This window comes from Leptodactylus fuscus, chromosome 3 (assembly GCF_031893055.1).
Source record: "Leptodactylus fuscus isolate aLepFus1 chromosome 3, aLepFus1.hap2, whole genome shotgun sequence".
Lineage (NCBI taxonomy): Eukaryota > Metazoa > Chordata > Amphibia > Anura > Leptodactylidae > Leptodactylus > Leptodactylus fuscus.
In genome coordinates, this window is record NC_134267.1 from 122604839 (window position 1) to 122632266 (window position 27428).

Consider the following 27428-nt stretch of genomic DNA (forward strand, 5'->3'; position numbering starts at 1 on the left):
TAGCTAATGAGGACACACTATCCCCATCTTAAGCCAGCTTCCTTGGGTGGGGCTGAGAGGCAGATAGGGAGGCCCATTGATGGAAAGCAATACCCCTAAATCCCTTTTCTGTTCATTTGAATAGGGATAAAAGGATGATTTTTACAAGAATGGAGTCGCAGTCAGCCCTACAATGTACTGTGATTAGTTTATAAATAATTTTTTTGCTGACAGAGACTCCTTTTAAAACCGTTGCTATCTCCAAAATACTCCCTTTGAAGAACTTAAAGGTGTTGTCCAAGATAAATTTCTTTTTGCTGGTTTCATGACTGTACCCAAGCAGGGGTCGCCTGCTGTCTGGACCCTACCTCCCGGCACATGCATGATGACAGCGGGCAGCAGAAACGTCTATCTCCTGCCCGCTGTCCCCAAGCCCTGATACCTTGTGCTAATGTGTAGAATGGAGCTGCTCCATGTAAGTTCAATGTGACAGGAAAGGCTGGAACTTCTCTGAGGAGGGGTTGGGGTCTCCTATTACAGTTCTGTGCACTACGGAGGTAATGAGAGCGGAGCACATGAAGATGGTGAACAGAGAGTGGTAGGAAGTGCTGTAAGTGTGGGACTGTATAATAGAAAAGGGAGAATAGTGGTGTGCTTACATGGGACTGTATGATAGGGGAAAGGAGTAGTGTGCTTACAAGGGACTACATGATGGAAGGGATAGTGGGGAGAAGAGTGATGTTTTTACATGGGACTACATGATAGAAAGGGGAGAGGAGTGGTGTGCTTACATGGGACTGCATGCTAGATAGGAAGAGGAGTTCTGTGTTTGCATTGGACTGCATGATGGAAGGGGCAGTGGAGAGAACAGTGGTACTTTTACAAGGGACTGCATGGTGGAAGGGTCAAAGGGGGGGAGGAGTGATGCTTTTACGCCGAGACCCATGTTGTGGGAACACAGCTTTATTTGTTGCAGATTTTGCTATAGTTTTCTGAGCCAAAGCCAAGAATGTCTACAAAAGGAATGGGAAATATCTAGAAAACTTCTTATACTTCTCCCTTTTGCTCAATCCACTCCTGGCTTTGGCTAAAAAAAAACACAGCAAAGTCAAATCTGCAACGTAAGGTCTCAGCTGTATATGAGACTGCATGATGGACGGAGCAGTGGGTGAGGAGTGTTTTTTGTTTTTTAATTTTGTATTGTTTAAATGGGACTGGATATTGGAGGGGGTTGAAGGGAGAGGAATGATGAATTTACATGGTACTGTATAATGGAGGATGTGAGGAAGTGGAGTTGTATGAAGGAGCTATTTACAGTAACTACAGAATACCCAGAGACCATGAACCTACCTGCAGTAAGTAGCAGATCCTCCATCCAGCAACTCCATTCTAGTCTGTTCACTAGTGAGGTAACTAGATTGGAGATGCTGGAGGGAGAACTTAACAGGCGCAACTCCATTCTAGATGCAATCCTTGTGAAAACAGGGATTGATAATTGGCTGCCTTAGCACTAAAGGGCTCTTATGCAGGCTGCAAGGACGACTGCCTATCCCTGCCACTTGGTGTAACTTATCAGGGCTTGGGGACAGTGGGCAGATGAATGTTCCTCCCATTGATGAATTTTACTGTGCGGGGAAACTTATGAGGATACTGAGAGGAGACATAATAATGGGGCAACATACTGTGTGGGGGCACTATTAGTTGCTTACTCTATGGACAAATACTATCAGGAGGGGAGGGAGGCGTTCCTCACCAGTGTCACAGTACAACACTATAGACGCTGCTGTGAGGAAGGGCGTTCCTGACTGACTGTCAAAAACGCCCTTCTGACGGTGAAGAGCTACTGTACCGGCACCGATAGCTCTTCACCGGGGGCACAAAATGGGAAAGCCGATAGTGCGCTGAATTCAATGCACTGTCGGCTTTCTAGCGATGTATTAAACTGCATGTGTTCCAGGAGGTGAAAGGTCCACTTTAAGTGTCTCCTATTTTTGCAATTTCAATGAACATGTTCTACTTGGGATGAACTGTAATGTACTTAAACCCTAAGTAGGAAATGTTCACCACTATCAGCAGGTTAATGCCTTAATGATTTATAAGTTTGTCCTTATTCTGACTCAATAGCTTGGCTGCAAGTACGAGTTTGTGAGCGAGCCCTGAAGTCCTCTGTATGTAACCAGTACTCACATCAGTTATGTTGTCAGACAGTGTTCAACTCAACTGAGGAGGTGTAGATAAGATTCCATATGCTTTATTCTGGATAAATCTTGCATTCCTCATAACAGTAGGTGAAAAATGATAAATTTCCAGGAGCTGTGCAGACACGTTACTGACATCAAGATGCAGCTAACACCCAGAGAGAGCTGGGAGGAGCTATTACACATAGTTAAGGGTACAGAGAGACAGGAGGGACAAACTAAAGAGGCAAACATAGTATCACAGATAGATGTCAGTGAATGAACCAAGTCCTGGGGCATGACAGTCCTGACATGCTATTTTATTTTATTTTTTTTTATATATGATTTTGTATTTAACTTTTTGCCCTTGCTGTACACCTACGATGTTACTTTGCAGCGTTGTGACACAATTCTCCATATAACCACGTCAGGTGTACGTGGCTGACTTGAGTGACAACACTGCCAGCCACTTTGCTTTTTGTATAATAAGTCTATTTTCTTAAATTACCAGTTAATTATAGTGAAGACTTTGAAGATGAGCCTGAAGCCAACAATCATTTGGTCAGAAAATCTGAAGAAAATGATGATCTTATGGAATCTAAAAGTCCGGTTAGTCTTTTACTTTAGTTTGATCTTTTATAAGAATTCACCCAACTATACATTATACCTTCATGTCAAAAGTTCAATACTTTAGTTCTTTAGCCATAGTAACTAACATTACGGCTCACTGACCAAATTTATGACTTCCACTTGTTCTTTTAGAAAACAAGAATCATGGTAAGGTCCGTCTTATATCCATATTTTATGCATTAATATTTGTATTTTTCCACAAAACAGGTTAATAGCACATTTGTTGTTCGTGCCATATTCTGCTGCTTTGTCATTGTCCACAAATCCCTTTGCAGTGGGATGGAGGATATGTAGTGACGACAATCTGAACGAAGGGGATCTGGCTCCAACATAGGGTCTTTATTTGTTCCTGTACCTTCAACATCCTGTAATTGTACAACATAGGTACAGTGCAGGCCCAAGTGCTCTGCTAGCTCCATTAACAGCAGGGGACATTGTAATGGACATGATCAGAATAACTCCATTACCCGCCTTTTAAAGTACTCTAGAAAAGTACTAAAGCCAGCAGTTTCTGATAGAAGAATTCTGTAAAATGCATTCCACTTCTATTTTGCTTACGGTTTCTTTGAAAAGAGATATTTTTTTTTTTTTTTTTTTTTTTATAAGATTCATCACAATGAAGAAAGGCATGGAATGCTTGCTAAAGGTGAGTCTCTACTTATAAATACACTATTCGTAAAGAGTTTTTTCCTAGCAAAACAAGTTTTCCCTGCCTATAGGATAGCAAATGACTTATAGGTCAGATCAGGACAATGGGGAAGTGGTGATCAGGCAACATGTGCACGGTTTCTTTCACTTGAATAGGAGCAATTGAGCTAGCTGAAGTACATCACTTAGCTTTCTCCTGCCCTCCCATTGATAAGAGGATAGCTTGCTTTTTTGGGAAACATCCCGCACTGATAGCTTTGCAATTCAATCTAAGTGTTCTCTATTAAAACACAATTGGATTGCTCCACATCATTTGTTTTATATTTGTATTCATCATTTTTATTATAATGCCCATGTGGACTTCTATACGTTGGACCCACAATAATGTGCTTGAGAGAATGAATCAATGAGCATTGTTCCAACATCTGTAATAGCTAACTATAACACAGTGTTTCAAGCCATTCTACACTAATTCATAACAGTAGCTTTGAAGACTTTGTGTCCTTCCTATTGATCAAATTCCATTAAACTCTAGTAATCGGTTTGAATTTCTGAGAAAAACGAGATGTTTTGGTTATTTAACTTAAACAGTCTTACACCAGCTGGCCTATATGAGGCTTTGGAAGACGTAATGCATTAATACAGTATAATGGTTGTTTGACTCTACTCCAAGTACTAGTATTAACATGGATAAGATCCAGTCTGACTTGCTGTTCTATGTGTGATTATATATCACATATAGTATATCTTTACACCACCATTCACAGTGCTGGGAAGTGACTGTCGTGCTATGTAGTTTTTGCAGCAAAATCTGTAAATTTTGATTTTTAATATATGTTATGAGGTTTATAGAATTCATTAACTTGTTTTAACTAAAATTAAAGACAACAAAATGAGTCACGAAGTATATGTTGATCTTTGTGTATCACTATACTTGTTTTATATATTTACTTATGAATTTTTAAAATCCTTGCTATACACTGTTATACGTTTCCTATTTATTCATTTATGTATAATATTTATATTAACCTTACATATGTGTATATCAATATATTTATTTATATTAACCCTATATGTATTTAGTTATGGAATTTTGATCCTCAAATAACTAGTCTTTGGATATTGTCTCTAACTTTTAGCGCTTTAGTTTGTACTTTACACTATCTTTCAAACAAGCCCGTACAATTCAGCCCTTTTTCTCTACCCAGAGAAGCTCATATGTTAAAGGGGTATTCCCACGTCGCATACTCACCAGTCTTCACTGCTGTAAAATCTTCTTTCTTCCTGGTTTCTTGCATCATTTGGTGGGCGGAGTTTCACATGCAACCTGCTGTTTAGCTCCACCCCCAAATTAGCATGTAGCTCCGCCTACCTATATTGGACTATGAAGTACAGGCAGCAGCAACTCCATTCTGTGTTACATACAGAGACTGCTTGTCTCTGATATAATGAACACAATTGAAATAGCTAGCCTGATAACTGGGAGAACAGAAGAAATGAAAGCAGCTCCTCTCCCCTATCTGCTAACAGGAAGCTAGGTCACGTGGTGTAGACACAGGAATAGCTAGATACACAGGCTGGCTCCCTGCACTTAGCCCCTCCTCCCTCCCCCCTGAGAGCAGGCAGATACTTCACTAGACTTTTGAGTGGATAAGTCAGGGGCTGTGTCAACAATGAATTGAATAAAGTAAGATAGTGGACAAACAAAGCAGTTTTGCTGAAGCATTGTATATAGGAAAAGTCTTACATCCACATTAACAAGCAGTATAGATAGGATCCTTGTGATTGGGGAACCCCTTTAACTTCAGTCGACATAGTAGAATATGCGCATATATGGTTGGTAGTACCCCGGAATGAACTCTCCTAATCTACCAAGAAGTGTATTAATTTGAGCTTTCATAGGCTGTTTCACCCATGCTTGCTCAATACAGACTCTGTGGTGGCTCTGCGGCTTTGAACAGTTTTAAATCAAGACTCAAAATGCATCTTTTCAGCCTGGCATCTGAAGGCAAATAATATTATTATCGTTTATTTATATAGCACCATTAATTCCATGGTGCTTTACATTTGCTTACAAGTAATACTCTCACTTTACATAGAATAGACTCAAAGCTGAACTGCACTTATAGTCTACTGTGAGAAAAGTGCTTTACAAATGGTGGTGGTGGTTGTTAAACTTTTTTTTTTTTTTTTTTTTTTTTTTTTTTTACAGTCTACTGCAACTTGAATTTTGAATTCCTTTCTTCTCAAAAATGAAAACAATAGAGCAATATAATGTATAGTCACCATGAGCTAAACACAGCCCGACAGGTTTATTAGTATTCCTAGCAGAAAATTGACACAACTCGTATGTACACTGGTGATTAGTTTGTGTAGATTTGAGTTTCTGCTGCACAACTGGCCCAGAAATACTCCACATTTATTAAAGGGTTTGTCCGGGATAAACACAAATCCTACCTATAAACTAATCTCCCTCTCCCCACCTAACTTCTAATTTACAGGTAGGAAGCTAGGTAAGTATGATGCTATGGAGAGGGGGAAGGCAGGAGGCCATCAGTGGGCAGGATAGCCTAGCTTAGCATAGCCACGAAGAGAGGGGTGATTTTTGCTACTGAGGAAGGAGCCAAGAAGATCTATGAAAACAAGCTATAAAGAGAATGCCAACCATAGCGCACTATCATTCTTAGGACAGCTACGTTTTGATGGTACTTCTCAACAAAGTCAAAACTACACTGTATGTGATGTGTGATGTAACAGGTCAGCTATATAATGTTCAAAATTTTCCAGTACAAAGTTGAAAAGAAGCTATGTACGGTAATGAAAGTAGGAAAATGAATTAAAGTAAAATTATGACAAACAGTTTAACAGGCCTCATTGTATTGTAATTAAATTTCTTTTAGTTTCGCTGATCGACTCGCTGGATTCAACAATTGACACTCAAAAGATTTTGCAACAAGCACAAGATGAAACAGACTCTGTTATACCCCAAGGGACAAATGAGGCAATTGGCACAGGTGGGTTACAGTCTCTTCTAAACGGACAGATTTGGCTTTGCCATTACTGAATACTGTGTCTGTACTATCCAAACTATACTTATAGTCTAGGTCAAGAAATATTTGGACTGAGACACAAGTTTTGGTATTTTAGCTGTTTACCAAAATATATGGAAAATACAGTTATAGAATTATTATGGGCTTAAAGTGCAGACTCTTGACTTTTATTTGAAGGTATTCACATCCAATGTGGAAGTGCTTAGGAATTACATCTTTGTAATATGTAGCTGCCTCTTTTTCAAAGGACCAAACGTAATTAACCACGATCTCAGAACCTATTTAAAGGGATCCTATCTTTTAAACTTTTCTGCCTATCACGTAGGATTAGCCTTAAGAAAGGCAAGTCTTCTCCTACCTTTAGATGTCTTCTCCGCGCCGCCTTTCGGTATATAATCTGGTTTTCGTCGGTATGCAAATGAGCTCTCTCACATGCCTGCCAGTCTCAAGAAGATGGCTGCTTACACAGTATTGTAAGCGGTCATTTTCCTATGGCCGGCGGACATGCGCAGTCTGCTTTGCCCGAGCCCTATAAGTTTCAAGCCAACCCCCGGAAGAAGACTCGAAGAAGACCCCTTCCTGAAGAAGATGGAGGCGGCGTTGGAGAGTTCTCTCGCAGCATTGGGGCCTGCCCCCAGTGCTGTGAGAGAACTAATTTGCATACTGGCAAAAACCGGGAATTCTATAGAACGGCGGCGTGGAGAAGACATCTAAAGGTAGGAGATGAATATTCCTACGTGATAGGCAGAAAAAAATGAGTTTAAATGATAGGATCCCTTTAATGGGCTATTCCCTTGTTAATCCATCAATTAAACAGGTAAAAGGTCTGCAGTTGATTCCAGGAGTGACATTTACAGTGGGGCAAAAAAGTATTTAGTCAGTCACCAATAGTGCAAGTTCCACCACTTAAAAAGAGGCGTCTGTAATTTACATCATAGGTAGACCTCAACTATGAGAAAACAAATCCAGAAAATCACATTGTCTGATTTTGTAAGAATTTATTTGCAAATTATGGTGGAAAATAAGTATTTGGTCACCTACAAACAATCAAGATTTCTGGCTCTCACAGACCTGTAACTTCTTCTTTAAGAGTCTCCTCTTTCCTCCACTCATTACCTGTAGTAATGGCACCTGTTTAAACTTATCAGTATAAAAAGACACCTGTGCACACCCTCAAACAGTCAGACTCCAAACTCCACTATGGTGAAGACCAAAGAGCTGTCAAAGGACACCAGAAACAAAATTGTATCTCTGCACCAGGCTGGGAAGACTGAATCTGCAATAGGCAACCAGCTTGGATTGAAGAAATCAACTGTGGGAGCAATAATTAGAAAATGGAAGACATACAAGACCACTGATAATCTCCCTCGATCTGGGGCTCCACGCAAAATCTCACCCCGTGGGGTCAAAATGATCACAAGAACAGTGAGCAAAAGTCCCAGAACAACGCGGGGGGACCTAGTGAATGAACTGCAGAGAGCTGTGACCAATGTAGCAAAGCCTACCATCAGTAACACACTACGCCGCCAGGGACTCAGATCCTGCAGTGCCAGACATGTCTCACTGCTTAAGCCAGTACATGTCCGGGCCCGTCTGAAGTGTGCTAGAGAGCATTTGGATGATCCAGAAGAGTATTGGGAGAATGTCCTATGGTCTGATGAAACCAAACTGGAACTGTTTGGTAGAAACACAACTTTTCGTGTTTGGAGGAAAAAGAATACTGAGTTGCATCCATCAAACACCATACCTACTGTAAAGCATGGGGGTGGAAACATCATAATTTGGGGCTGTTTCTCTGCAAAGGGGCCAGGACGACTGATCCGGGTACATGAAAGAATGAATGGGGCCATGTATCGTGAGATTTTGAGTGCAAACCTCCTTCCATCAGCAAGGGCATTGAAGATGAAACGTGGCTGGGTCTTTCAACATGACAATGATCCAAAGCACACCGCCAGGGCAACGAAGGAGTGGCTTTTTAAGAAGCATTTCAAGGTCCTGGAGTGGCCTAGCCAGTCTCCAGATCTCAACCCTATAGAAAACCTTTGGAGGGAGTTGAAAGTCCGTGTTGCCAAGCGACAGCCCCAAAACATCACTGCTCTAGAGGAGATCTGCATGGAGGAATGGGCCAACATACCAACAACAGTGTGTGCCAACCTTGTGAAGACTTACAGAAAACGTTTGACCTCTGTCATTGCCAACAAAGGATATAGAACAAAGTATTGAGATGAAATTTTGTTACTGACCAAATACTTATTTTCCACCATAAATTGCAAATAAATTCTTACAAAATCAGACAATGTGATTTTCTGGATTTGTTTTTTCATTTTGTCTCTCATAGTTGAGGTCTACCTATGATGTAAATTACAGACGCCTCTCATCTTTTTAAGTGGTGGAACTTGCACTATTGGTGACTGAATAAATACTTTTTTGCCCCACTGTACATTTGGAATCTGTTGCTGTGAACCCACAAAGAAGTGACAAAGAGCATCATTAGACTGCAAAAAAAAAACAAAAAAAAAAAACAAATCCAACAGAAAGATAGCAGAAATGTTAGGAGTGAGCCATATTAACAGTTTGTTACATCCTGGTAAGAAAATATAATGTTACTCACCTTCTCTGTGTTCCGCAGCTGCTCCGTTCTCTTCGGTGCTTCTGCACCGATGTAAGAGACCGCTGATAGGGCCGTAGGAGTGACATCGGCGTCATTACGCATATGGGACCCTTGAGACTCCCTATATCAATACTTTGTAGAGCTGCAACTCCAGCTGCAAGTCTTTTGGGGTATGTCTCTACCAGCTTTAAGCATCTAGAGACTGAGATTTTGCCCTTTGGATGGAGAGCGTCTGTGAAGAGCAATTTTCATGTCTTTCCACAGATGCTCAATGGGATTTAGGTCTGGACTTTGACTGGGTCTGGGACTTTGACCGGTCGATCGCAATGGACGTATGAGTCGATCGCAGGATGCAGCCAGGCATCCCCGCTATCTGCTTCTTCACAGCGCAGGCTGAGAGTTATCTCTGGACACTGGCAGGCTGGGGCTGCGGCAGTCCCGCCTGCCAGTGTCCGTAGATGACTCTCAGCCTGCGCTGTGAATAAGCACTTGCAGGCCGCTCTTAGGCCCCAGCCTGCCAGTGTCCAGAGATAACTCTCAGCCTGCGCTGTGAAGAAACAGACAGCGGGGATGCCTGGGCGGCCACCTCTCATGATCCGCCCAGCCACGCCCACATGCCTGGTCATGCCCACAGACACGCCCCACTCTGCCGCCCACAGGCCTGCCCCGGCCCCGCCCACAATAAGTGGGTAGTCGATCTTAGGGCTTGGCCATATAAAGAAGTAGCTCACATGCTGACAAAGTGTGAGCACTCCTGATCTAAACCATTCCACTGTAGCTCTGGCTGTATGTTTAGGGTCATTGTCTGGCTGGAAGATGAATCTCCTTCCCAGTGTCAAGTCTGGCAGCCTCCAACAGGTTTTCTTCCAGGATTGCCTGGTATTTATCTGCATCCATCTTCCCATCAACTCTGACCAGCCTCCCCGTCCCTGCTGAAGAAAAGCATCTCCACAGCATGATGCTGCCACCACCATGTGTCACAGTGGGGCTGGTGTGTTCAGGGTAATGGGCAGTGTTACTTTTCCGCCACACAGAGATCTTTGCATTTAGGCCAAAAAGTTCAACTTTGGTCTCATCTGACCAGAGCACCTTCTTCCGCATGTTTGCTGTGTCTCCTATATAGTTTGTGGAAAACTGCAAACAACACTTTTTATTTTTTTCTTTCAACAATGGTTTTCTTCTTGCCACTCTTCCATAAAGTGCAGATTTGTGGAGTGCATGACTTATAGTTATCCTTTGCATAGTTTTTCCCCGCTTAGCTATGGATTTCTTCAGCTCCTCCAGAGTAACCATTGGCCTATTTTCTGCTTCTCTGACCAGCACTCTCCTTGCTCGATCATTTAGTTTAGATGAATGGCCATGTCTTGGTAGATTTACAGTTATAGAATACTTTTTACATTTTTGGATGATGGATTGAACAGTGCTCATTGAGATGTTCAAAGCTTGGAATATGTTTTTATAACCTAACCCTGCTTTGAACTTCTCTACAACTTTATCTCTGACCTGTCTGGTGAGTTCCTTGGTCTTCATGATGCTGTTTGTTCACTAGTGTTCTTTAACAAACCACTGAGGCCTTCACAGAATAGGTGTATTTATAATGAGACTAAATTACACATAGCTGGACTCTATTACTCTACTTGTGATTTTGACGTTCGTTGTACAGGAAAAATATTAGACCAGGCATTTTTGGACATAGGGATACCTAATGTGTATGTGTTTCACAGTATTTTATTTTTTTACTTTTTTATGTATTCTAGCGAAAGAGGGAATTTAGAACTTTTATTTCTTTTATTTTTTATTATATTTTTTAAAACTTTTTTTTTTTTTTTTTTTTTTCAATTTTATTAGCCTCCAAGGGGGCTTGAACCTGCAATCATTTGATTGCAAGTCCCATAGACTGCAATACAAGTGTATTGCAGTCTATGGGAGATTCTATACATTACTATTGAGGCTGGTCATAGCCTTCAGTAGGCTCCTGGCTGTCCCAGGAACAGGTCGGCTCGCTGTGCAGGAACCAGCCTGAAACTTTACAGGTATCGGACTCTGATCGTGGGCATTATCTCTGGTGTCTCCACTGTACGTTACATCCAGGTATCAGCACATAAAGAAGGTGCTCTAACCTAAATAAAAAAAGAGCACAAAAACAATAACAAGACAAAATTAGAATAAAGCTAAAACACAATGATATACCCCGTATCTAAAAATTTATACTAATGAGTGGATAGAAAATGCCTGAAACTAACAGTTTCTAAGGTAACTATCCACCTTTACTTTCTTCTTTAATAATTCCAGTCTAACATGTCTTCCCCTTGAGCCCAAACATATCCGGTCAGTGCCACGCACGTTGAAGACACTGGGATCACAGGCATGGAAGTGCCGAAAATGGTGGGAAGCTGCTAAAGTCTTTAGTCTCGCCGCTGCTTGTATTTTATTCACGTGTTCCAGAATTCGTACCTTCTGTGGTCTTGATGTCATTCCCACATATATAAGTTGACATGGGCAAGTTGCAACATACATGAGTGCTTTTGTGTTGTAGTTGATATTATTGAACAATTTTATATTCTTTCCGTCTGGGTGATTTAGAAATTATATTTCTCTGAACAATACATTTACAAGCTGTATATCTCCCACAATTAAAGGACCCCCACTTTGCCCCTCTGATCCCAAAAACATTGGTTGGTGTACGTGGAATATAGTGGCTTGATGTAAGAATATTGCCTAAATTATGCAACCATCTCCAAGTGATAGTTGGAACCAAAGGTGATACTTTGGCCAAATTTTTAGCAATTAACAAAACTGGCCAGTGTTTCTCAAAAATACTTTGTACGACCATCCAACTGGAGTTAAAGATCGTAATTAGAGATGAGCGAATAGTATTCGAAACTGCTGTTTCAAATACTTCGCTCCATAGGAATGAATGGGAGCGGCCGCGCTGGCGCTTAAACCCTTGTAGTTTGCTCGCTCCCATTCATTCCTATGGGAGCGAGGTATTCGAAACTATAGTTTTGAATAGTATTCACTTATCTCTAATCGTAATGAATCTTACTTTTGAGTAACTACCACTGTCAAATGGGGGTTTTCTCATAAGCCGTGATTCACAAGTTGCACTCAATGCCCTCTCTTGCTGAATTACCCGGCGGCTATATTCCCTATTCAGAAATCTTTGTGTAAGATCATCTACTTGTGTGTTAAATTTTGAATATTCCCAACAAATGTAACTGTGTATATACAGCTACTGTATATTTCAATATGAAGCAACATTGTAGTGTACATATTATCGGAAGTATTGATCTGGCGTAAATGCAGTATATTCCCACATTCAACACATTGTATGGCCTGTTAAATCCACTGCATAGGCTCCCCCTGGAGGGTTTAAAATTGGATTTACTATCACCTTAGGGCAGTGATGGCGAACCTATGGCACGCGTGCCAGAGAGGGCACGCAGAGCCCTCCATGCTGGCACGCGTGCGGTCGCCCGGATCGCTCACCAACAGGGAATCCGATATAGGATTCCCCGTTGATGAGCGATCACTGCCTTCAGTTGTATGTGCAAATGCACATACAGCTGAAAGCTGTCAGGGTAGGCCGCGGATCGCGCGACCGCGGCCTACACTGGCTGCAGAGTTTGACCTCTGCCCCGACGCGGGCGCGATGACGTCATCAGCGCCGCCAGTGACAAGAAGGTGGATGCCGGCGGCTCTTCAGGGGTGAGTATGAGAGTGGCTCACTGTGTATATGATGTTGGGGGGAGCGCTTATAATACTTGGTGGGGTGTATGATACTGGGGGGGGGTGTATGATACTGGGGGGGAGTGTATAATACTGGGGGGGTGTATAATACTGGGGGAGTGTATAATACTGGGGGGAGTGTATAATACTGGGGGGGCTTATAATACTGGGTGGGGTGTATAATACTGGGGGGAGTGTATAATACTGGGGGAGTGTATAATACTGGGGGGAGTGTATAATACTGGGGGGGCTTATAATACTGGGTGGGGTGTATAATACTGGGTGGGGTGTATAATACTGGGGGGGTGTATAATACTGGGGGAGTGTATAATACTGGGGGGAGTGTATAATACTGGGGGGGCTTATAATACTGGGTGGGGTGTATAATACTGGGGGGAGTGTATAATACTGAGGGGGCTTATAATACTGGGGGGAGTGTATAATACTGGGGGGGCTTATAATACTGGGGGGAGTGTATAATACTGAGGGGGCTTATAATACTGGGGGGAGTGTATAATACTGAGGGGGCTTATAATACTGGGGGGAGTGTATAATACTGGGGGGGCTTATAATACTGGGGTGGCTTATAATACTGGGGGGTGTACTAAAGAGCATATAATACTGGGGGGGGGCCTATTTATAAGCACACAATACTGTGTGTGGATGCCACTGTGGAGCATATAATCCTGTGGGGGGGGGACACCTACTGCGGAGCATATAACACTGGGGGGCTACTGTGGTACTGTGGAGAATATAATATTGTGTGGTGGGCCCACTGCAGAGCATATAATACTGTCTGGGGTCCCCTCACTATTTATATCACACAGTATCTGTTTTATAGCAGACGTGATATTAGTACAGGATGTAAGAATATTACACGGTAACTATAAAACAGATCCTGTGCGATGTAAATAGTGAAAATTAATTGTTCAAAGTACCAAATGCCGAGACCTTTACATTTCAGTACAACGTTGTTTGTATTATTGAAAGCTCTGTAAAGCCCCACATGACTGCAATTTTTGGTCAGTAACTGTCCGCAATTGTGGATCCGCATAGTATTAAGTCTATATTGTCGTGTTGGCACTCCGCGAAAATTTTGTGGGTTCTGGGTTGCAGTTTGGGCACTCGGTCTCTAAAAGGTTCGCCATCACTGCCTTAGGGGATGATTGACAACAGACATAATGTTACTGCCTGAAAAAAGGAACTAGTGATTGCCTCGGCTCCATGGCCTCTTCAAACAGATGATCAGTAAGGGTGGGGTGTCATTCAGGATAGGACCTACATTTTATAGTTCTGGAAAACAGCGTTTAAGTATGCCTCTACTTTAATAAATATCTATGGTCTACCGAAAAGGGATGCCTATTCAGATATTAATAGTATGTATTTGGGTGAAAGATGTATATTTAGCCCTGCCGGACGGGATGCCTTCCCGCTGCCATTCACTTCAATGGGAAAGCTGGAGATAGCCGAAGTACAGCACTGAGCTATTTCTGGCATTTCCATTGAAGTGATGGAAGTGGTATTGTGTTCCATCCAGAAGGGGCAGTCTTACATTTAGCCCCGGTGCATTCGCAACAAGGAGTAAAAAATATTTAAATCTTTTAAAAAATGAATTGTCACAATATGGTAAATGACCTAACTCATTTCATTGCCGCATTATGTTCTTAAATTTCATTTTAAATCTGCCAAGCATTCAGAAGATTTAGCTCCAGGAAGCTTTATATGTAACTTCGCTCTTGTTCTCCAAAATCTTTTGTTTTGTGTCTGAGAAAAAACAAAAGGTTCCCACCCACGTAGAGTACTAGCTAATTTACATATAAGCTTCTAAGGGCCATATCTTTTGAATGAGTAGGCGGATTTAATTTTAAAAAAATCAAATAAAATTTGACCGGTTCCTTTTTAACAGATTTTTTTTTTCCCTTAAACTTTTATAAATAATTTATTAAGAGGCTGCTCCCTCAACTCTTTTATATTTTCATACCAGCCTTGACAGCAGTTAAATGTAAGATCATTTGTGGTCTGCTTGTGTCATGTTCTTCATGTTTCCATTTGGGTGCCAATGTTTGTTTTTTTTGTTTTTTCCTTTTGTGTATTTGAAAGGTATTTCAAATCAGTACACAAACAGTGATGTGGAAGCTTTGCATCAAGCATACCAAAACCTTGAAACATCATTAAAAGATACAGAGGATCAGATCAACATACCTACAATTTATGGTCATGCTGTTGATTCTAAGGATAATAGCCTCAACAAAGTACTTGCTGAAAACTCAGGTAATGCTTTTTTCAAAATCATTTAAGGTCATATCGTTTTGATGCTATTAAAGAGGACCTTTCATGGTTTGGGGCACAGGCAGTTCTATATACTGCTGGAAAGCCGACAGTGCGCTGAATTCAGTGCACTGCTCTATAAATATAAGGCATGGACAGGACAGTGAAAAAATTTTAACTTTATTTATGACTTTGTATGTGTTGTATGTTTGATGCACCTCTTTTGGCACTGTGATCTAGACGATGGTAAATGTCTGGGTCACAATGCCAGAAACTTCCTGGTTATGTTCAGAGGGGTATTAAATAAGAATACCCCTCTGATTAGGCTCATAGGGGTATTACATTATACCTTTGTGTGACAATCCGAGTGCAAAAGTATAGTATACGCTCTGATTGCTAGGAGAGAAGACAACATGGAAAGAAGTCCATGCTACCCCTTTTGATCACATACAGGTTATGCATAGATGATGACGATATCTGCGGCTCTCTCCCATTCCTCAGCTCTAAGATGCTGCCTAAGACAGGAGGGTGCACTGAAGGGGGATAGACTCATCCACCATAGGAATATTAATAAATAAAACATTACTTTTATTAGATATGCTTTAAAACTGGACACAAACAAAAGTATAAAAAAATTGTCCCTCACCAATACCCGCTATATACAAAAATGAGCGATATGTAGGGAGAGGAGATACTTCTTTAGTTGTCCCTGCAAAGCCTCACTCACTCCCTAATTAGTGAAAGATAGCCACCAGCAACATCACAGATTGAAATATGAACAAGACCGTATACATAGACACAATGGAATGCTCCCCCACCCCTCTGAGGCTACTGGCCTAACGCCACACCAACAGAGAAGGGAGGTACCATCGGTCAGGTCACTGCTCAAATTGTCCATGTGTGGGTAGTATCACTAACTTCTCAATTTGACCCTACGCATTTCTTCTCTATGGGAGAGAATCATCAAGGGTCTATCTGTAAGTTCCTCGCTCCAGGAACACAAACATAGCATACAGCAAAAAGACAGGAGGGGGTGGACACTTTAGAGTCTCTTATCTCAGGATCAATTAGAGCTATTAAGATGGCCTTGGATTCATTTTAAAGATGAGAATCTCATAGAGCCTTTACAGATTCAGAGCAATTTGCTCTTAAAAACACTGTCAGAAATTGAGATATGCATTAGAATATCAATGCCCAATAGCATTTTCAACAGTGAATTGCTCCGGATCGCTTAGGGATATCAGGATAATTTTGGTATCATTTTAAAGATAAGATCTTCTTAATAGCCCTAATGGATCCTGAGGTAATCTTAAAAAATGTGTGTGATCCCTGGCAAGTGGAGGCTAGAACAGGTCCCTGGCTAGTTAGATGGAGTGTCAGCTGTTTCATACAGCTGATACTCCGATCTCCCAGTTCCAGTCCACTGTCAGTTATGGAAGTGTCCCGGGATCAGTGCTAGCTGCACTGTGAATGTTGGTTCTATACAGACCCTGAGTAGTGGGTTTGTACAGACCCACCAATCACAGCAATCGCTGGAGAGGGGAGGCTTGAAGTGGTTCTTCGTGTGTCACATGGAAGTCTCAGCTGCCGCCAACAGCTGAGCTCCCGATGCCTAGCCATATTCCCTGCTAGCAAGAAGCCCTGGGAGCTGGGACATGACTGTACGCCCTCGTGCGCTAATGAAATTCCCTCCAAGATGTACAGTTACACCTTGGTGCCCCTAGGGGGTTAATCACCCTGCACTACTTCGGGGAACATCATTATAGTACTTTTGTTTTTTGATGATGATGATTTCTCCTACATCTGGGGCTGATACATTATGCCCAGGAATACAGCTTCCTTATCATAAATGCAGAGCTCATTCGGGTCCTCTACAACTCATCAGCTCTTACCATCTGTGGTCTGAGACGGATGACTTTACTGCCAGGTCAGAGGGAAGCCACATCATGGCGGCTGTCATAGTTTTGTATACAGCACTCATTCATTCATTGCACAGCAATCGGAAGGCAAGGAGGTAATGAACAGAACTGTGGGGGAGAAGTCAGAGTTGGGAATAAAGTTAGACTCCGGCTTCAGAATAAAATGATTTATTATTTTATTTTCTATTATACAATTTATAATTGATAAGATGAGTTGATGGTTAGCCTAGGGATTTAACAGCCTTGAGTGAAATGTTGATTACATCAACAGAAAAAAATAATTATAGCTTGTACGGTATGACAATGAAAAAGAAAGAAGGGAATATACAAACAATTTATAAGCTGGCCAAAGAACATGTGAAAATATAATACTAGATAAGTTATTCAAAGTTTTCCTATAGCTCTTAACTCTGTATGTAATGTAAAAGTGATAATACTTACCACGTGATCTTATTGTGCAGCAGACATCTCTACTGTGGATGAGTTAATGCAGCGTATCAGAGGAGAAGGAGGCATTGTTGTGTCAAGGTAGGGCAAAATGAAGAAGCAATACAATATTTTGTTTTCAAATCATATTGCACTGGATTGCTGTAAACAAAGTTCTTTATAAAAATAAAGATCATTTTTAAAGGCTTTTCTTTTTTTTTTTTCCTTAGTGTACAAACATACACTGACATTGGGCTTCCGTATTCGGTGCATAAATCGACAGAAGAAGATCCAAAGGTGACGGTACAAGAAGAGAAAGTTTTACATGGCTTATATGATTGGAGTGGTGAAGAGTCAAAATCAAACAATATTTCTCTTGCACAGGAATTTGACATTCATTATGGAAGCAAGAAAAATGTAATAAATAAAGATCCAGAACATCAAGAACAGCTTACAGCTACCAAGGAGTCAAATCAGTCAGAAATGTTTGTGATGTACTCTGGAAAAAGAAGTGCTCATGTAAGAATTATACTATGTTTTTTAACTATTATGCAATCATACTATAGAGACATCCTAGAAAAAAAACAGGTTGTATAACTTTTAGAACTATATAAAGTACTGGACAGTGGAGTTGTGGGGAGGCAGGGACTCCTAGCATTATAAATCACTGTAATGCAAGTAGTCCCAATCTCCCAATACACGTGGACAACATATGATCTGGATTTTCCACATCATATTTGGCCATGTGCAGGGGACCCCACTCTGCAAACACAATTGTTGTATTAAGCTTGCCCTGGATGATGGGCCAAATTATTCATAGACATTTATGGGCCATACAGTCCTATGAAAAAGTTTGGGCATCATTTTTAGTTCTAAATATTTTGGTGTTTGCAACAGCCATTTCAGTTTGATATATCTAATAACTGATGGACACAGTAATATTTCAGGATTGAAATTAGGTTTATTGTACTAACAGAAAATGTGCACTATGCAATAAACCAAAATTTGACCAGTGCAAAAGTATGGGCACCTCAACAGAAAAGTGACATTAATATTTAGTAGATCTTCCTTTTGCAAAGATAACAGCCTCTAGTCGCTTCCTGTAGCTTTTAATCAGTTCCTGGATGAAGGTATTTTGGACCATTCCTCTTTACAAAACAATTCAAGTTCAGTTAAGTTTGATGGTTGCCGAGCATGGACAGCCCGCTTCAAATCATCCCACAGATGTTCAATGATATTCAGGTCTGGGGACTGGGATGGCCATTCCAGAACATTGTAATTGTTCCTCTGCATGAATGCCTGAGTCGATTGGAGCGGTGTTTTGGATTATTGTCTTGCTGACATATCCATCTCCGGCGTAACTTCAACTTCGTCACTGATTCTTGAACATTATTCTCAAGAATCTGCTGATACTGAGTGGAATCCATGTGACCCTCAACTTTAACAAGATTCCCGGTGCCGGCATTGGCCACACAGCCCCAAAGCATGATGGAACCTCCACCAAATTTTACAGTGGGTAGCATGTGTTTTTCTTGGAATGCTGTTTTTTTGGACGCCATGCATGACACCTTTTTGTATGACCAAACAACTCAATCTTTGTTTCATCAGTCCACAGGACCTTCTTCCAAAATGAAGCTGACTTGTCCAAATGGGCTTTTGCATACCTCAGGCGACTCTGTTTGTGGCGTGTTTGCAGAAACGGCTTCTTTCTCATCATCTCCCATACAGCTTCTCCTTGTGCAAAGTGCGCTGTATTGTTGGCCGATGCACAGTGACACCATCTGCAGCAAGATGATGCTGCAGCTCTTTGGAGGTGGTCTGTGGATTGTCCTTGACTGTTCTCACCATTCTTCTTCTCTGCCTTTCTGATATTTTTCTTGGCCTGCCACTTCTGGGCTTAACAAGAACTGTCCCTGTGGTCTTCCATTTCCTTACTATGTTCCTCACAGTGGAAACTGACAGGTTAAATCTCTGAGACAACTTTTTGTATACTTCCCCTGAACAACTATGTTGAACAATCTTTGTTTTCAGATCATTTGAGAGTTGTTTTAAGTAGCCCATGATGCCACTCTTCAGAGGAGATTCAAATAGGAGAACAACTTGCAATTGGCCACCTTAAATACCTTTTCTCATGATTGGATAGATCTGGCTATGAAGTTCAAAGCTCAGTGAGGTTACAAAAACAATTTTGTGCTTCAGTAAGTCAGTAAAAAGTAGTTAGGAGTATTCAAATCAATAAAATGATAATGGTGCCCATACTTTTGCACCGGTCAAATTTTGGTTTAATGCATATTGCACATTTTCTGTTAGTACAATAAACCCCATTTCACTCCTGAAATATTACTGTGTCCATCAGTTATTAGATATATCAAACTGAAATGGCTGCTGCAAACACCAAAATATTTAGAACTAAAAATGATTAAGATTAATAGGGGTGCCCAAACTTTTTCATAGGACTGTATATATGCCAAAAGAATGCCTTTTTGTATCTAGTGTACATCAGCATAAGGTCCCTTGCAGATGACCATCATTCATGTGCCACCAGGGCACCAACTGGCTTCCATGGCCACATTCATTCAATGAACAGGAGCCATAGAAGCATCGCCGCAAAAACAGATAGTAATAGTACCTGTCCTGAGTTTTGCGGCCCGGATTGTCGCACCGCACACAGGACCGTGTAATTCAAATTGAATGGGTCAGTGTGCTGTCCACAAAGAAACAGCTAGTCTGCAAGGGACATAAGAACTTTTTTGTTTTTGCTTTTTTTTAAATTTATGTTGGAAAGCCTAGGTTAGTAAAAGGTTGTCCCACAAAAAAGGTCAAAACAAGATATTGGGGTAGATTTATTAAGACTGGCCTTTAGCTCCCCCACGCCAGACTAAGATTGGCCAAATTTAATAAATTAGGTGCATCTCCTACCCTCCATTCAGCTCAATCTTACATCTGTGCCAGCTCGTAGCTGACAACTTTTATTTGTAACTTTAATCACACATTTTATTTCAGAAACTGTTGTAAAGTATATAATAAATTCCTCCCTTTGATATTATTTCACATATATTAACCATATTTTATTAATGTGTTGTGCTACCTTTGTAATGCAGTAAGTGCTTTTATAAGGTTACATGCTTTTTGAGGCGATGTTGTGCCATTGAGTGTTTGGCACATTTTTTTCCTGGGTTTTGTTTTTGTTTTTTTTTTGTTTTTTTTTATCTGACAATTGTGAATTTGTTCATTTCTTAAAGTTGTTAGTGAAATGTTTTTTACATAGGCTGACAATCATGGAAATGATACTTGTGTGAGTACCAAGTCTTCTGGCCTCATCCATAACAAGCATCTACACAAGATGACAAGGAGTCCACCATCCTTTTCAAAGAAAAGTCAAAACACACATTATTCTTATGTTAAGAGCTCTGGCTATGGAAAGGTTGGCATACAAATTAAACAAACTTCTAATGATGGTACCTTAAAATCCAAGGAATTACATGCGGAAAAGCAGAAATCACCAATTGGCCGGAAACAAAAAGGTATTGATCTCATTAACATTTCTCCACTATGAACTGCTCTTGGTGGTTTTCACGACTTCTGAAGAGTTTGTAGGAGATAGTCATATGTACACTCGCCAAACCATACAAACTCAACATGTCCTCAACATGTTTGTGTGAGTGAGGAAGAATGACAGACTTTGGGCTTTTCTGCTCTAGATTATTGGTTGCCGCTTTAAGAAAGATTCTTCACTTGTTCACCTAGCAGAACACTGTGACTCAGCTGCAACACTTGGCTATGTAAACACACTTCGATGAGAGGATTAGGAGATGCCCTGAAATCGCATGCAAAGTGCACATTATTTTGCAGAAGATTCAGGAGGTTCTTTCAGCCAGGCAATGGGGGGCATGGGGCTTCACCTTGCAGACTGTTTCAGCATGTGCCTTGGCTGTCTGCAATGAATGAATGACCAGTGCCCACTAATGGAAGATTGTGTAACTCATTGGGGGGGAGGGAGTGTAAAAAATGAATCAATGAACTATGGGGGATGTAATGGAGGAATAGTGAGCTGTGAGAGTAATTGAGTATGGTGTGCCTAATAAAGGGTGGGTGTAGGGTTGGCTTGTAATAGAGGAATAGTGAGCCTGAATGTGATTACTGGAGGAGATGGAGAACAAATCTAGTGGCTACTTTGAGACTTATGGTGAGTCTGAATGGGGTCATCAAGGGTTTACACTTGTGCAGTGGTATTTGCATGCAAAAGGTTTCAACTCCTTTAAGTAATGTGATGGCTAAAACATTTTGTGTATGTATAAAATTTTATTTTGCTTATTTTTTTGCTTAGGTCTGTTCGCTGCTCCTAAGTCTATAAGGTTTGCAAAAAATGACATCCATTTTTCAAAAGATCAGAAAGAACATCAAAAGACTGATGCTCAGATTATTATTGGAAGAGCTAAAGACTGTGAAGAGGTGATTTATTATCAGTTGTTTTTCATTTCTTTGTACATCTCAGCGTTCCTTTATAATAAAGAAAAATATCCCTTCAAATCCTTCCATACCCCCGTCTGTATACCTCAAACCCATAGATTTTATTTTACTGAAATGTAGAACATCTATATTGTGTAAATACAATTACAAAATAAATTAAGATAGCAGCTAAACAAGTTTTGATAAAGCAATGTATTTAGGAAAAGTATTAAATCCACATAAACTAGCAGTATAGATAGGATGCTTTTCATGGGACAACCCCTTTAATGTCCAGATGGTGCCTGGACATATAAAATCACATTAACATCATATCCTGTGGAGTAATGTGGGAGCATGAATGGAGGAGGGTTCATTTTAGGCATTCTAACTGTGGAAGAGTTTAAATTAGGAATTGTGGTAGGCTTGTCTATCAACATAGTCAGTTCCTTATTCTTCAAGGACGTACCGGTATATCCAAGCAGTTTTCGGTAGTTTTCGATTTTGTGCAGCTGCTGAAACAGGGAGCCGGCTGTAACTACAGCTGGAGCTCCCTTAGAGAAGGCAGGGAAGGTTTCTTACCGTCCCTGCCTTCCCGATTGATGAGTACAATGATCCGCTGGGATCAAAGTATTTTAGAGCTGCTGGGTCCTACAGGACCAAGATCACCTGCATAGTTATGCGCAGGAGGTTGTATTCCTCCTGCAACTGGGGCTAAATGCACCAGCCCCAGTTACAGGGGAAATCAGCCTCCCTATAAAAAAAAAAAAAAAAAATTGTGATCAGATGTCCCCAAAGGTCTATTATGACCTTATGGGGACACAATGTTAAAAAATAAATAAATGAATAAAAAAAAATAAAAATAATTAAAATAATACATCAATTACACGCCCTTAGATTCTAGCCCTACCCCCAGCAACACCATACAAAATTAAAAGGAGAGGAAAAGCTATTGTGATAACTTGGGACTAAGGAAAAAACCCATAGTGGAGTAGGGGTGTGGACTGGAAGTCTCCCATTACCAATTTGCCCTCCAATCCAGAAAAAACAGCCATGATACTTAAACAAAAGAGCCCTAGCAGACTACATTCTGCTAGAACAGCAATTATCCTTCTGGGTTTCCTTCATCTTGCCTGGCTGAGGAAACCAGGTGAGATATACACCCCGTCCACCACATTACCATACAATTTTATAAAGTTTTTTTTAGTAGCACTTAAGTGGCCATTTTTTTGTGGCTGCTTACACAGTAAGCGGGTGTAAGCGGTGATTTTCTTGTGGCTATTTACACAATAAGCTGGTGTAAGCGGCCATCTTCTTGTGGCCGCGGGCATGCGCAGTCGGCTCGACCCGATGGCAGAGACGACTGCGCATGCTTAGAAGATTGAAACCCAGGACGGAAGAAGACACAGGGAGAGAGCGTTCCAGAAGAAGATAGAGGCGTCGCTGGAGATTTCTCTTGCAGCATTGGGGCGCCCCAGTGCTGTTTGAGCACTGGAGACCTCCCCCATTGCTGCGACAGAACTCATTTGCATACCGAAGAAAACCCAAATTTCTACCGAACGGCGGCACGGAGAAGACATCTAAAGGTACGAGAAGAATAGCCTTTCTTAAGGCTATTCCTACATGTTAGTCAGAAAAAAAGGGTATCCAATGATAGGATCCCTTTAAGAGTAAACCAGAAGCTACCTCTAGGTTGTTGCCACGTGTGAGGTCTCTCTCTCTCCTTCTCTGTCTATCTATCTATCTCTTTCCATCTCCATCTCCATTCTCTCTTTAATTAATCATCTTCAGCACTATGTACATCTGTAGGCAATTTTAGAAAATTGGGCATCACCGGCTGCACTTGGAGGCTGATTTGCATATCTATACAAAGGTGGTTATTTCTTCATTCCAACACTTTGTGGACACAAAGGTTTGACTTTCTTTTTATTAAAAGGTCCGTACAAGGTGGTAGTATTGGTTTGGGAGTCATTTGGGACCTTTAAATATGTCTTTACCTTTCTCGAACCGCTGATCGTAGAGCTCTCCTGCTCTCATTTTATTCTGCTGGTCAACGAGAATCCAGGGATTAGACCCTCACTAATATAAAAATCTTGAAAGTCCAGAAAAATCCTTTTGCTCCGTGGCGTTTTAGGTTAAATGAAACAAACAAAATACTTAACTCATTAAACTAAAACCATTAATATTTCTTAATATGCAGTTAAGTATTCCTGATGGTCTAAATGAAAGAACCTCAGAAATCCATTACTCTGATGTCAGAGGCAGTAATCTGACCATTCTTCAGAGACTTCAGAATGTTGAGGAGAAGCTGAATTTAGAACATGGGCCGACAGTAACTTTTAACGAAGATTCTTTAAGAAAAGAGAAGGAATTAAAGCAGGAAATAGAAGAATTGAAAAAAAATCATCAGAAAGAACTCAAAGAGCTGAAACAGGAAAACTTCTTTCTTCAAACCAAGGTACAACAATTTCTTATAGAATACTGTAAGAGATCATATTCAATGGCAGCATACATGCGAGAAAGATATCAGAATGTATGTGCTGAAGGTAAAGCCCTAATGTATGGCACTATATAACATGCAGTGTCATAAGTCATCCATTTGTCCCAGCACAGTGGTGGTGGCAGCAGACTACTTTTTCTATAAAGTAAGAATACTATTCACTGCAAAGGGCAGGTTCACATCTGCGCCCAGTTTCTGGTTTAGCCAATCCTGTCCACGAAACTGGACAGGAGATGGAAACCCAGCGGTCAGCTTTCAAACTCATTCACTTGAATGGGTTTGCAGAGGTGGCCGCTCGTATGGGTCTTCTGCCTGTCCATGGGGAAACCATTTTTTAAAAAAAAAACTGGACACAAAGTCCTGCATGTCCGACTTTGTGTCCGGCTTAAAAAAAAACAAAAAAAAAACGGTTTCCCCGCGAACAGGCAAAAGACGCACTCGGGCGGTCACCTCTGCAAATCCATTTAAGAGAATGGGTTTGAAAGCTGACCACCAGGTTTTCATCTCCTGTCCAGTTTTGTGGGGCAGAAGATGGAAACCGGACGGATTGGCTTAAACGGAGACCGGGTGCAGATGTGAACCCGCCCAAACCGATATTTAATCACTACCTGAAATCTAATTCTATTACAGAAGAGTACTAATTTAAAGCATAACCTTTACTAGCAATTAATTAAAAGACCTACACCCACTAGGCAAAATAAATTAACAAGATAGTTATAAATGTCACTGGGGAATATAAAAATTCTCTGAATGGTATGGAACCAACTACGACCCAAAGTTCCCCTGGACATTAGCAAAACACATGACACAATTTAGCACAAAGGTAGTGAAGTTAATAATACTACTGCCAAAAAAAATCACATGAAAATAAATCCACAAAATAAATGGAGTGTTCCCAAATTGGGCGCCATGAACATACATATACAAAAAGATGGTCATGATGAAACTGTACCTCATGGTCTCCGCTTACCTACTGATGTTATGTTTGGCCTTCCAAGTATGTAACTTCTACTCCATCTTGGCCACCATTCTCTAGGACTTGTGAGTCCCACTAGTATGCATGACATCTGTCATCACTCAGTTGTCTGTATAGTTATCTGTTGCTAGTAACTTCCTTGGTATTTTTTGGCACACTAGTTGATAAACCATATGTGTGAGGAGTTGAGTTCTAACTTATTTTGTGGATTTTTTATTTTTTTTTTGGTTGTCTTTTTGTTAGTGGTGTAGAATTATTGAATTCTTTACCTTTTTGATAAGTTGTCATCTGTTTTGCTAAGGTCCTGGGGATCTCTTGGGTGGTTGTTGGCACTGTACCATCCAAAGTGCTTTTATATTCTCCAGTGACTTTTAGAATCTATTTTGTCTAGTGATGTAGAGTTTCTTCATTAAGAAATTTTCGTTTTAATTGCTAGTAAAGGTTATGTTTTAAATTTGGTTCTGTTATGTGATGCTAAACAGTAAGGACAATGAACCAGTAATTAAAAGGTGTACTGATGTATAGTCCCTCTTTGCATCTATTCTTAGAAGTTAAATGTAGAGGCTAACTATTACAAATGTATTATAATTTTTGGCGGTTTGTGGATACATTTGCTTTAAAAGGCAATGGGTGCAGGTGACATTACGATGAACACTAGATAAGATTTGATTGGCCAGTAGCCATGACCACTGTTACCACTTGATGCTCATGAATCAAAGAGGGAAGACAGATATTAAGTCGTGAGGCCAGAATTTTGGTGAACAATTTAGGATGCTATGGGTTGGTAATTTTTATAATCAAGATGGTGTTGTCCGGGTTTTGGAATGAGGGTGAGAAAAGAGTAAAAGAGAGAGACAGGAACAGGAGCACCTTACAGGAAAGAGTTGAACAGGGAGGTCAGGCAATGCATGATTCCAGGCTAAAAACCTAATAGAGGTATGTCAGTTGTCAGGGCCTGGCGACTTCCTGTTTGTAAGATTTGTAATTGTTGTTCTTCGTCTTCCATTTTCTTCTTTCTCTTGTTCCATCCAATGCCAAGATTTTCCCTGTAGACTTTGAGAGACTATGCCTATATTGAGCTGCGGACAGAGGCTTTATCTCATTCATATATAGCTTGTTGAACATCCAGCCTCATAATGATAAGGAGAACCTTTCATGTCCTCATACATTTGTGGATTTATATACCACTAGAAAGCCAACAGTGCGCTGAATTCATTTCACCGTCTGCCTTCCCGTTCCTGACAGTCTAGCTGTAGAGATTCTTGATAGGGACTGAAAAAGATATTAAAGTCCCCAACCACAAATACAGCTGCTGGAGGGAGCTTAGGTACTTTATTAAAGCATGGGACTTCATTTGTTCTGGGCAGCTGGCACCTTCTCTTCTTGACGTCTCCTGGCTGCCCATGCCTGTGCTATAGTCAGAGTGCTGGCATGCGCAATAGCACAGAACAAGTGACATCCCATGGCTTGAAGATATGGACACTAAGACAGGTAAGTGGGGTGGGGTGGGGTGTTAGTATTGGTGACTTTCCTGCCTGGGATGGTCACTTGACTGCACGGCGATCTAGGTAACTATACATTTTTAGTTACCTAAGTAATTTAGACTGTAGGTGTGTGGGGGCGGGGGGTAGCTTAGGATAGCAAGATCATTTTATCCCGGACAACCCCTTTAAATTTCTTTAAGAAATAGCACAGTAATGGCACAAAATGGAGGTATATAAAAGAATGTGCCAGTATTGTTGTTTCATTGGGAATATAAGTATGTACTAAACAGACATGCGAGGAGTGATAAAAGGTCCTCTTTGAATGGCAACAACACTTGCAAAAGATAGTAAATGTTGATGTTGCATAGAAAGCACCTGATCAATGATGTGTTGCTGCCATGTTGTCATGGCTATCTCTTATTTTTAGCTACTACTTTGTGGAATAGAATACTGCAAGTCTAAAAGCATAATTACATGCCATTTTCTGCAATCAGCTGTGTTGTCTGGCTGGCAAATGATCCAGGACAGTAAGAGTTAAATGCTATTAAGAAATCCCAGCATCAGAAAGACTGTGCACACAATCTG

General features: G+C 40.9%; 1 protein-coding gene across 3 annotated transcripts in view; it reads left to right on the forward strand.

Annotated features, from left to right (window-relative positions):
- CEP162 (centrosomal protein 162) overlaps positions 1 to 27428 on the forward strand; it is a 67591-nt gene that overhangs the window by 15151 nt on the left and 25012 nt on the right. For 2 of the 3 annotated variants that reach the window (XM_075268236.1, XM_075268237.1), the window contains 9 exons: positions 2668 to 2765; positions 3393 to 3432; positions 6335 to 6448; positions 14925 to 15095; positions 17473 to 17539; positions 17668 to 17956; positions 20706 to 20961; positions 21765 to 21889; positions 24084 to 24341. In XM_075268236.1, the coding sequence (XP_075124337.1) occupies positions 2668 to 2765; positions 3393 to 3432; positions 6335 to 6448; positions 14925 to 15095; positions 17473 to 17539; positions 17668 to 17956; positions 20706 to 20961; positions 21765 to 21889; positions 24084 to 24341 (1418 nt within the window). The remainder of the gene's footprint in view (positions 1 to 2667; positions 2766 to 3392; positions 3433 to 6334; positions 6449 to 14924; positions 15096 to 17472; positions 17540 to 17667; positions 17957 to 20705; positions 20962 to 21764; positions 21890 to 24083; positions 24342 to 27428) is intronic. The other variant, XM_075268235.1, reaches the window with a different exon arrangement.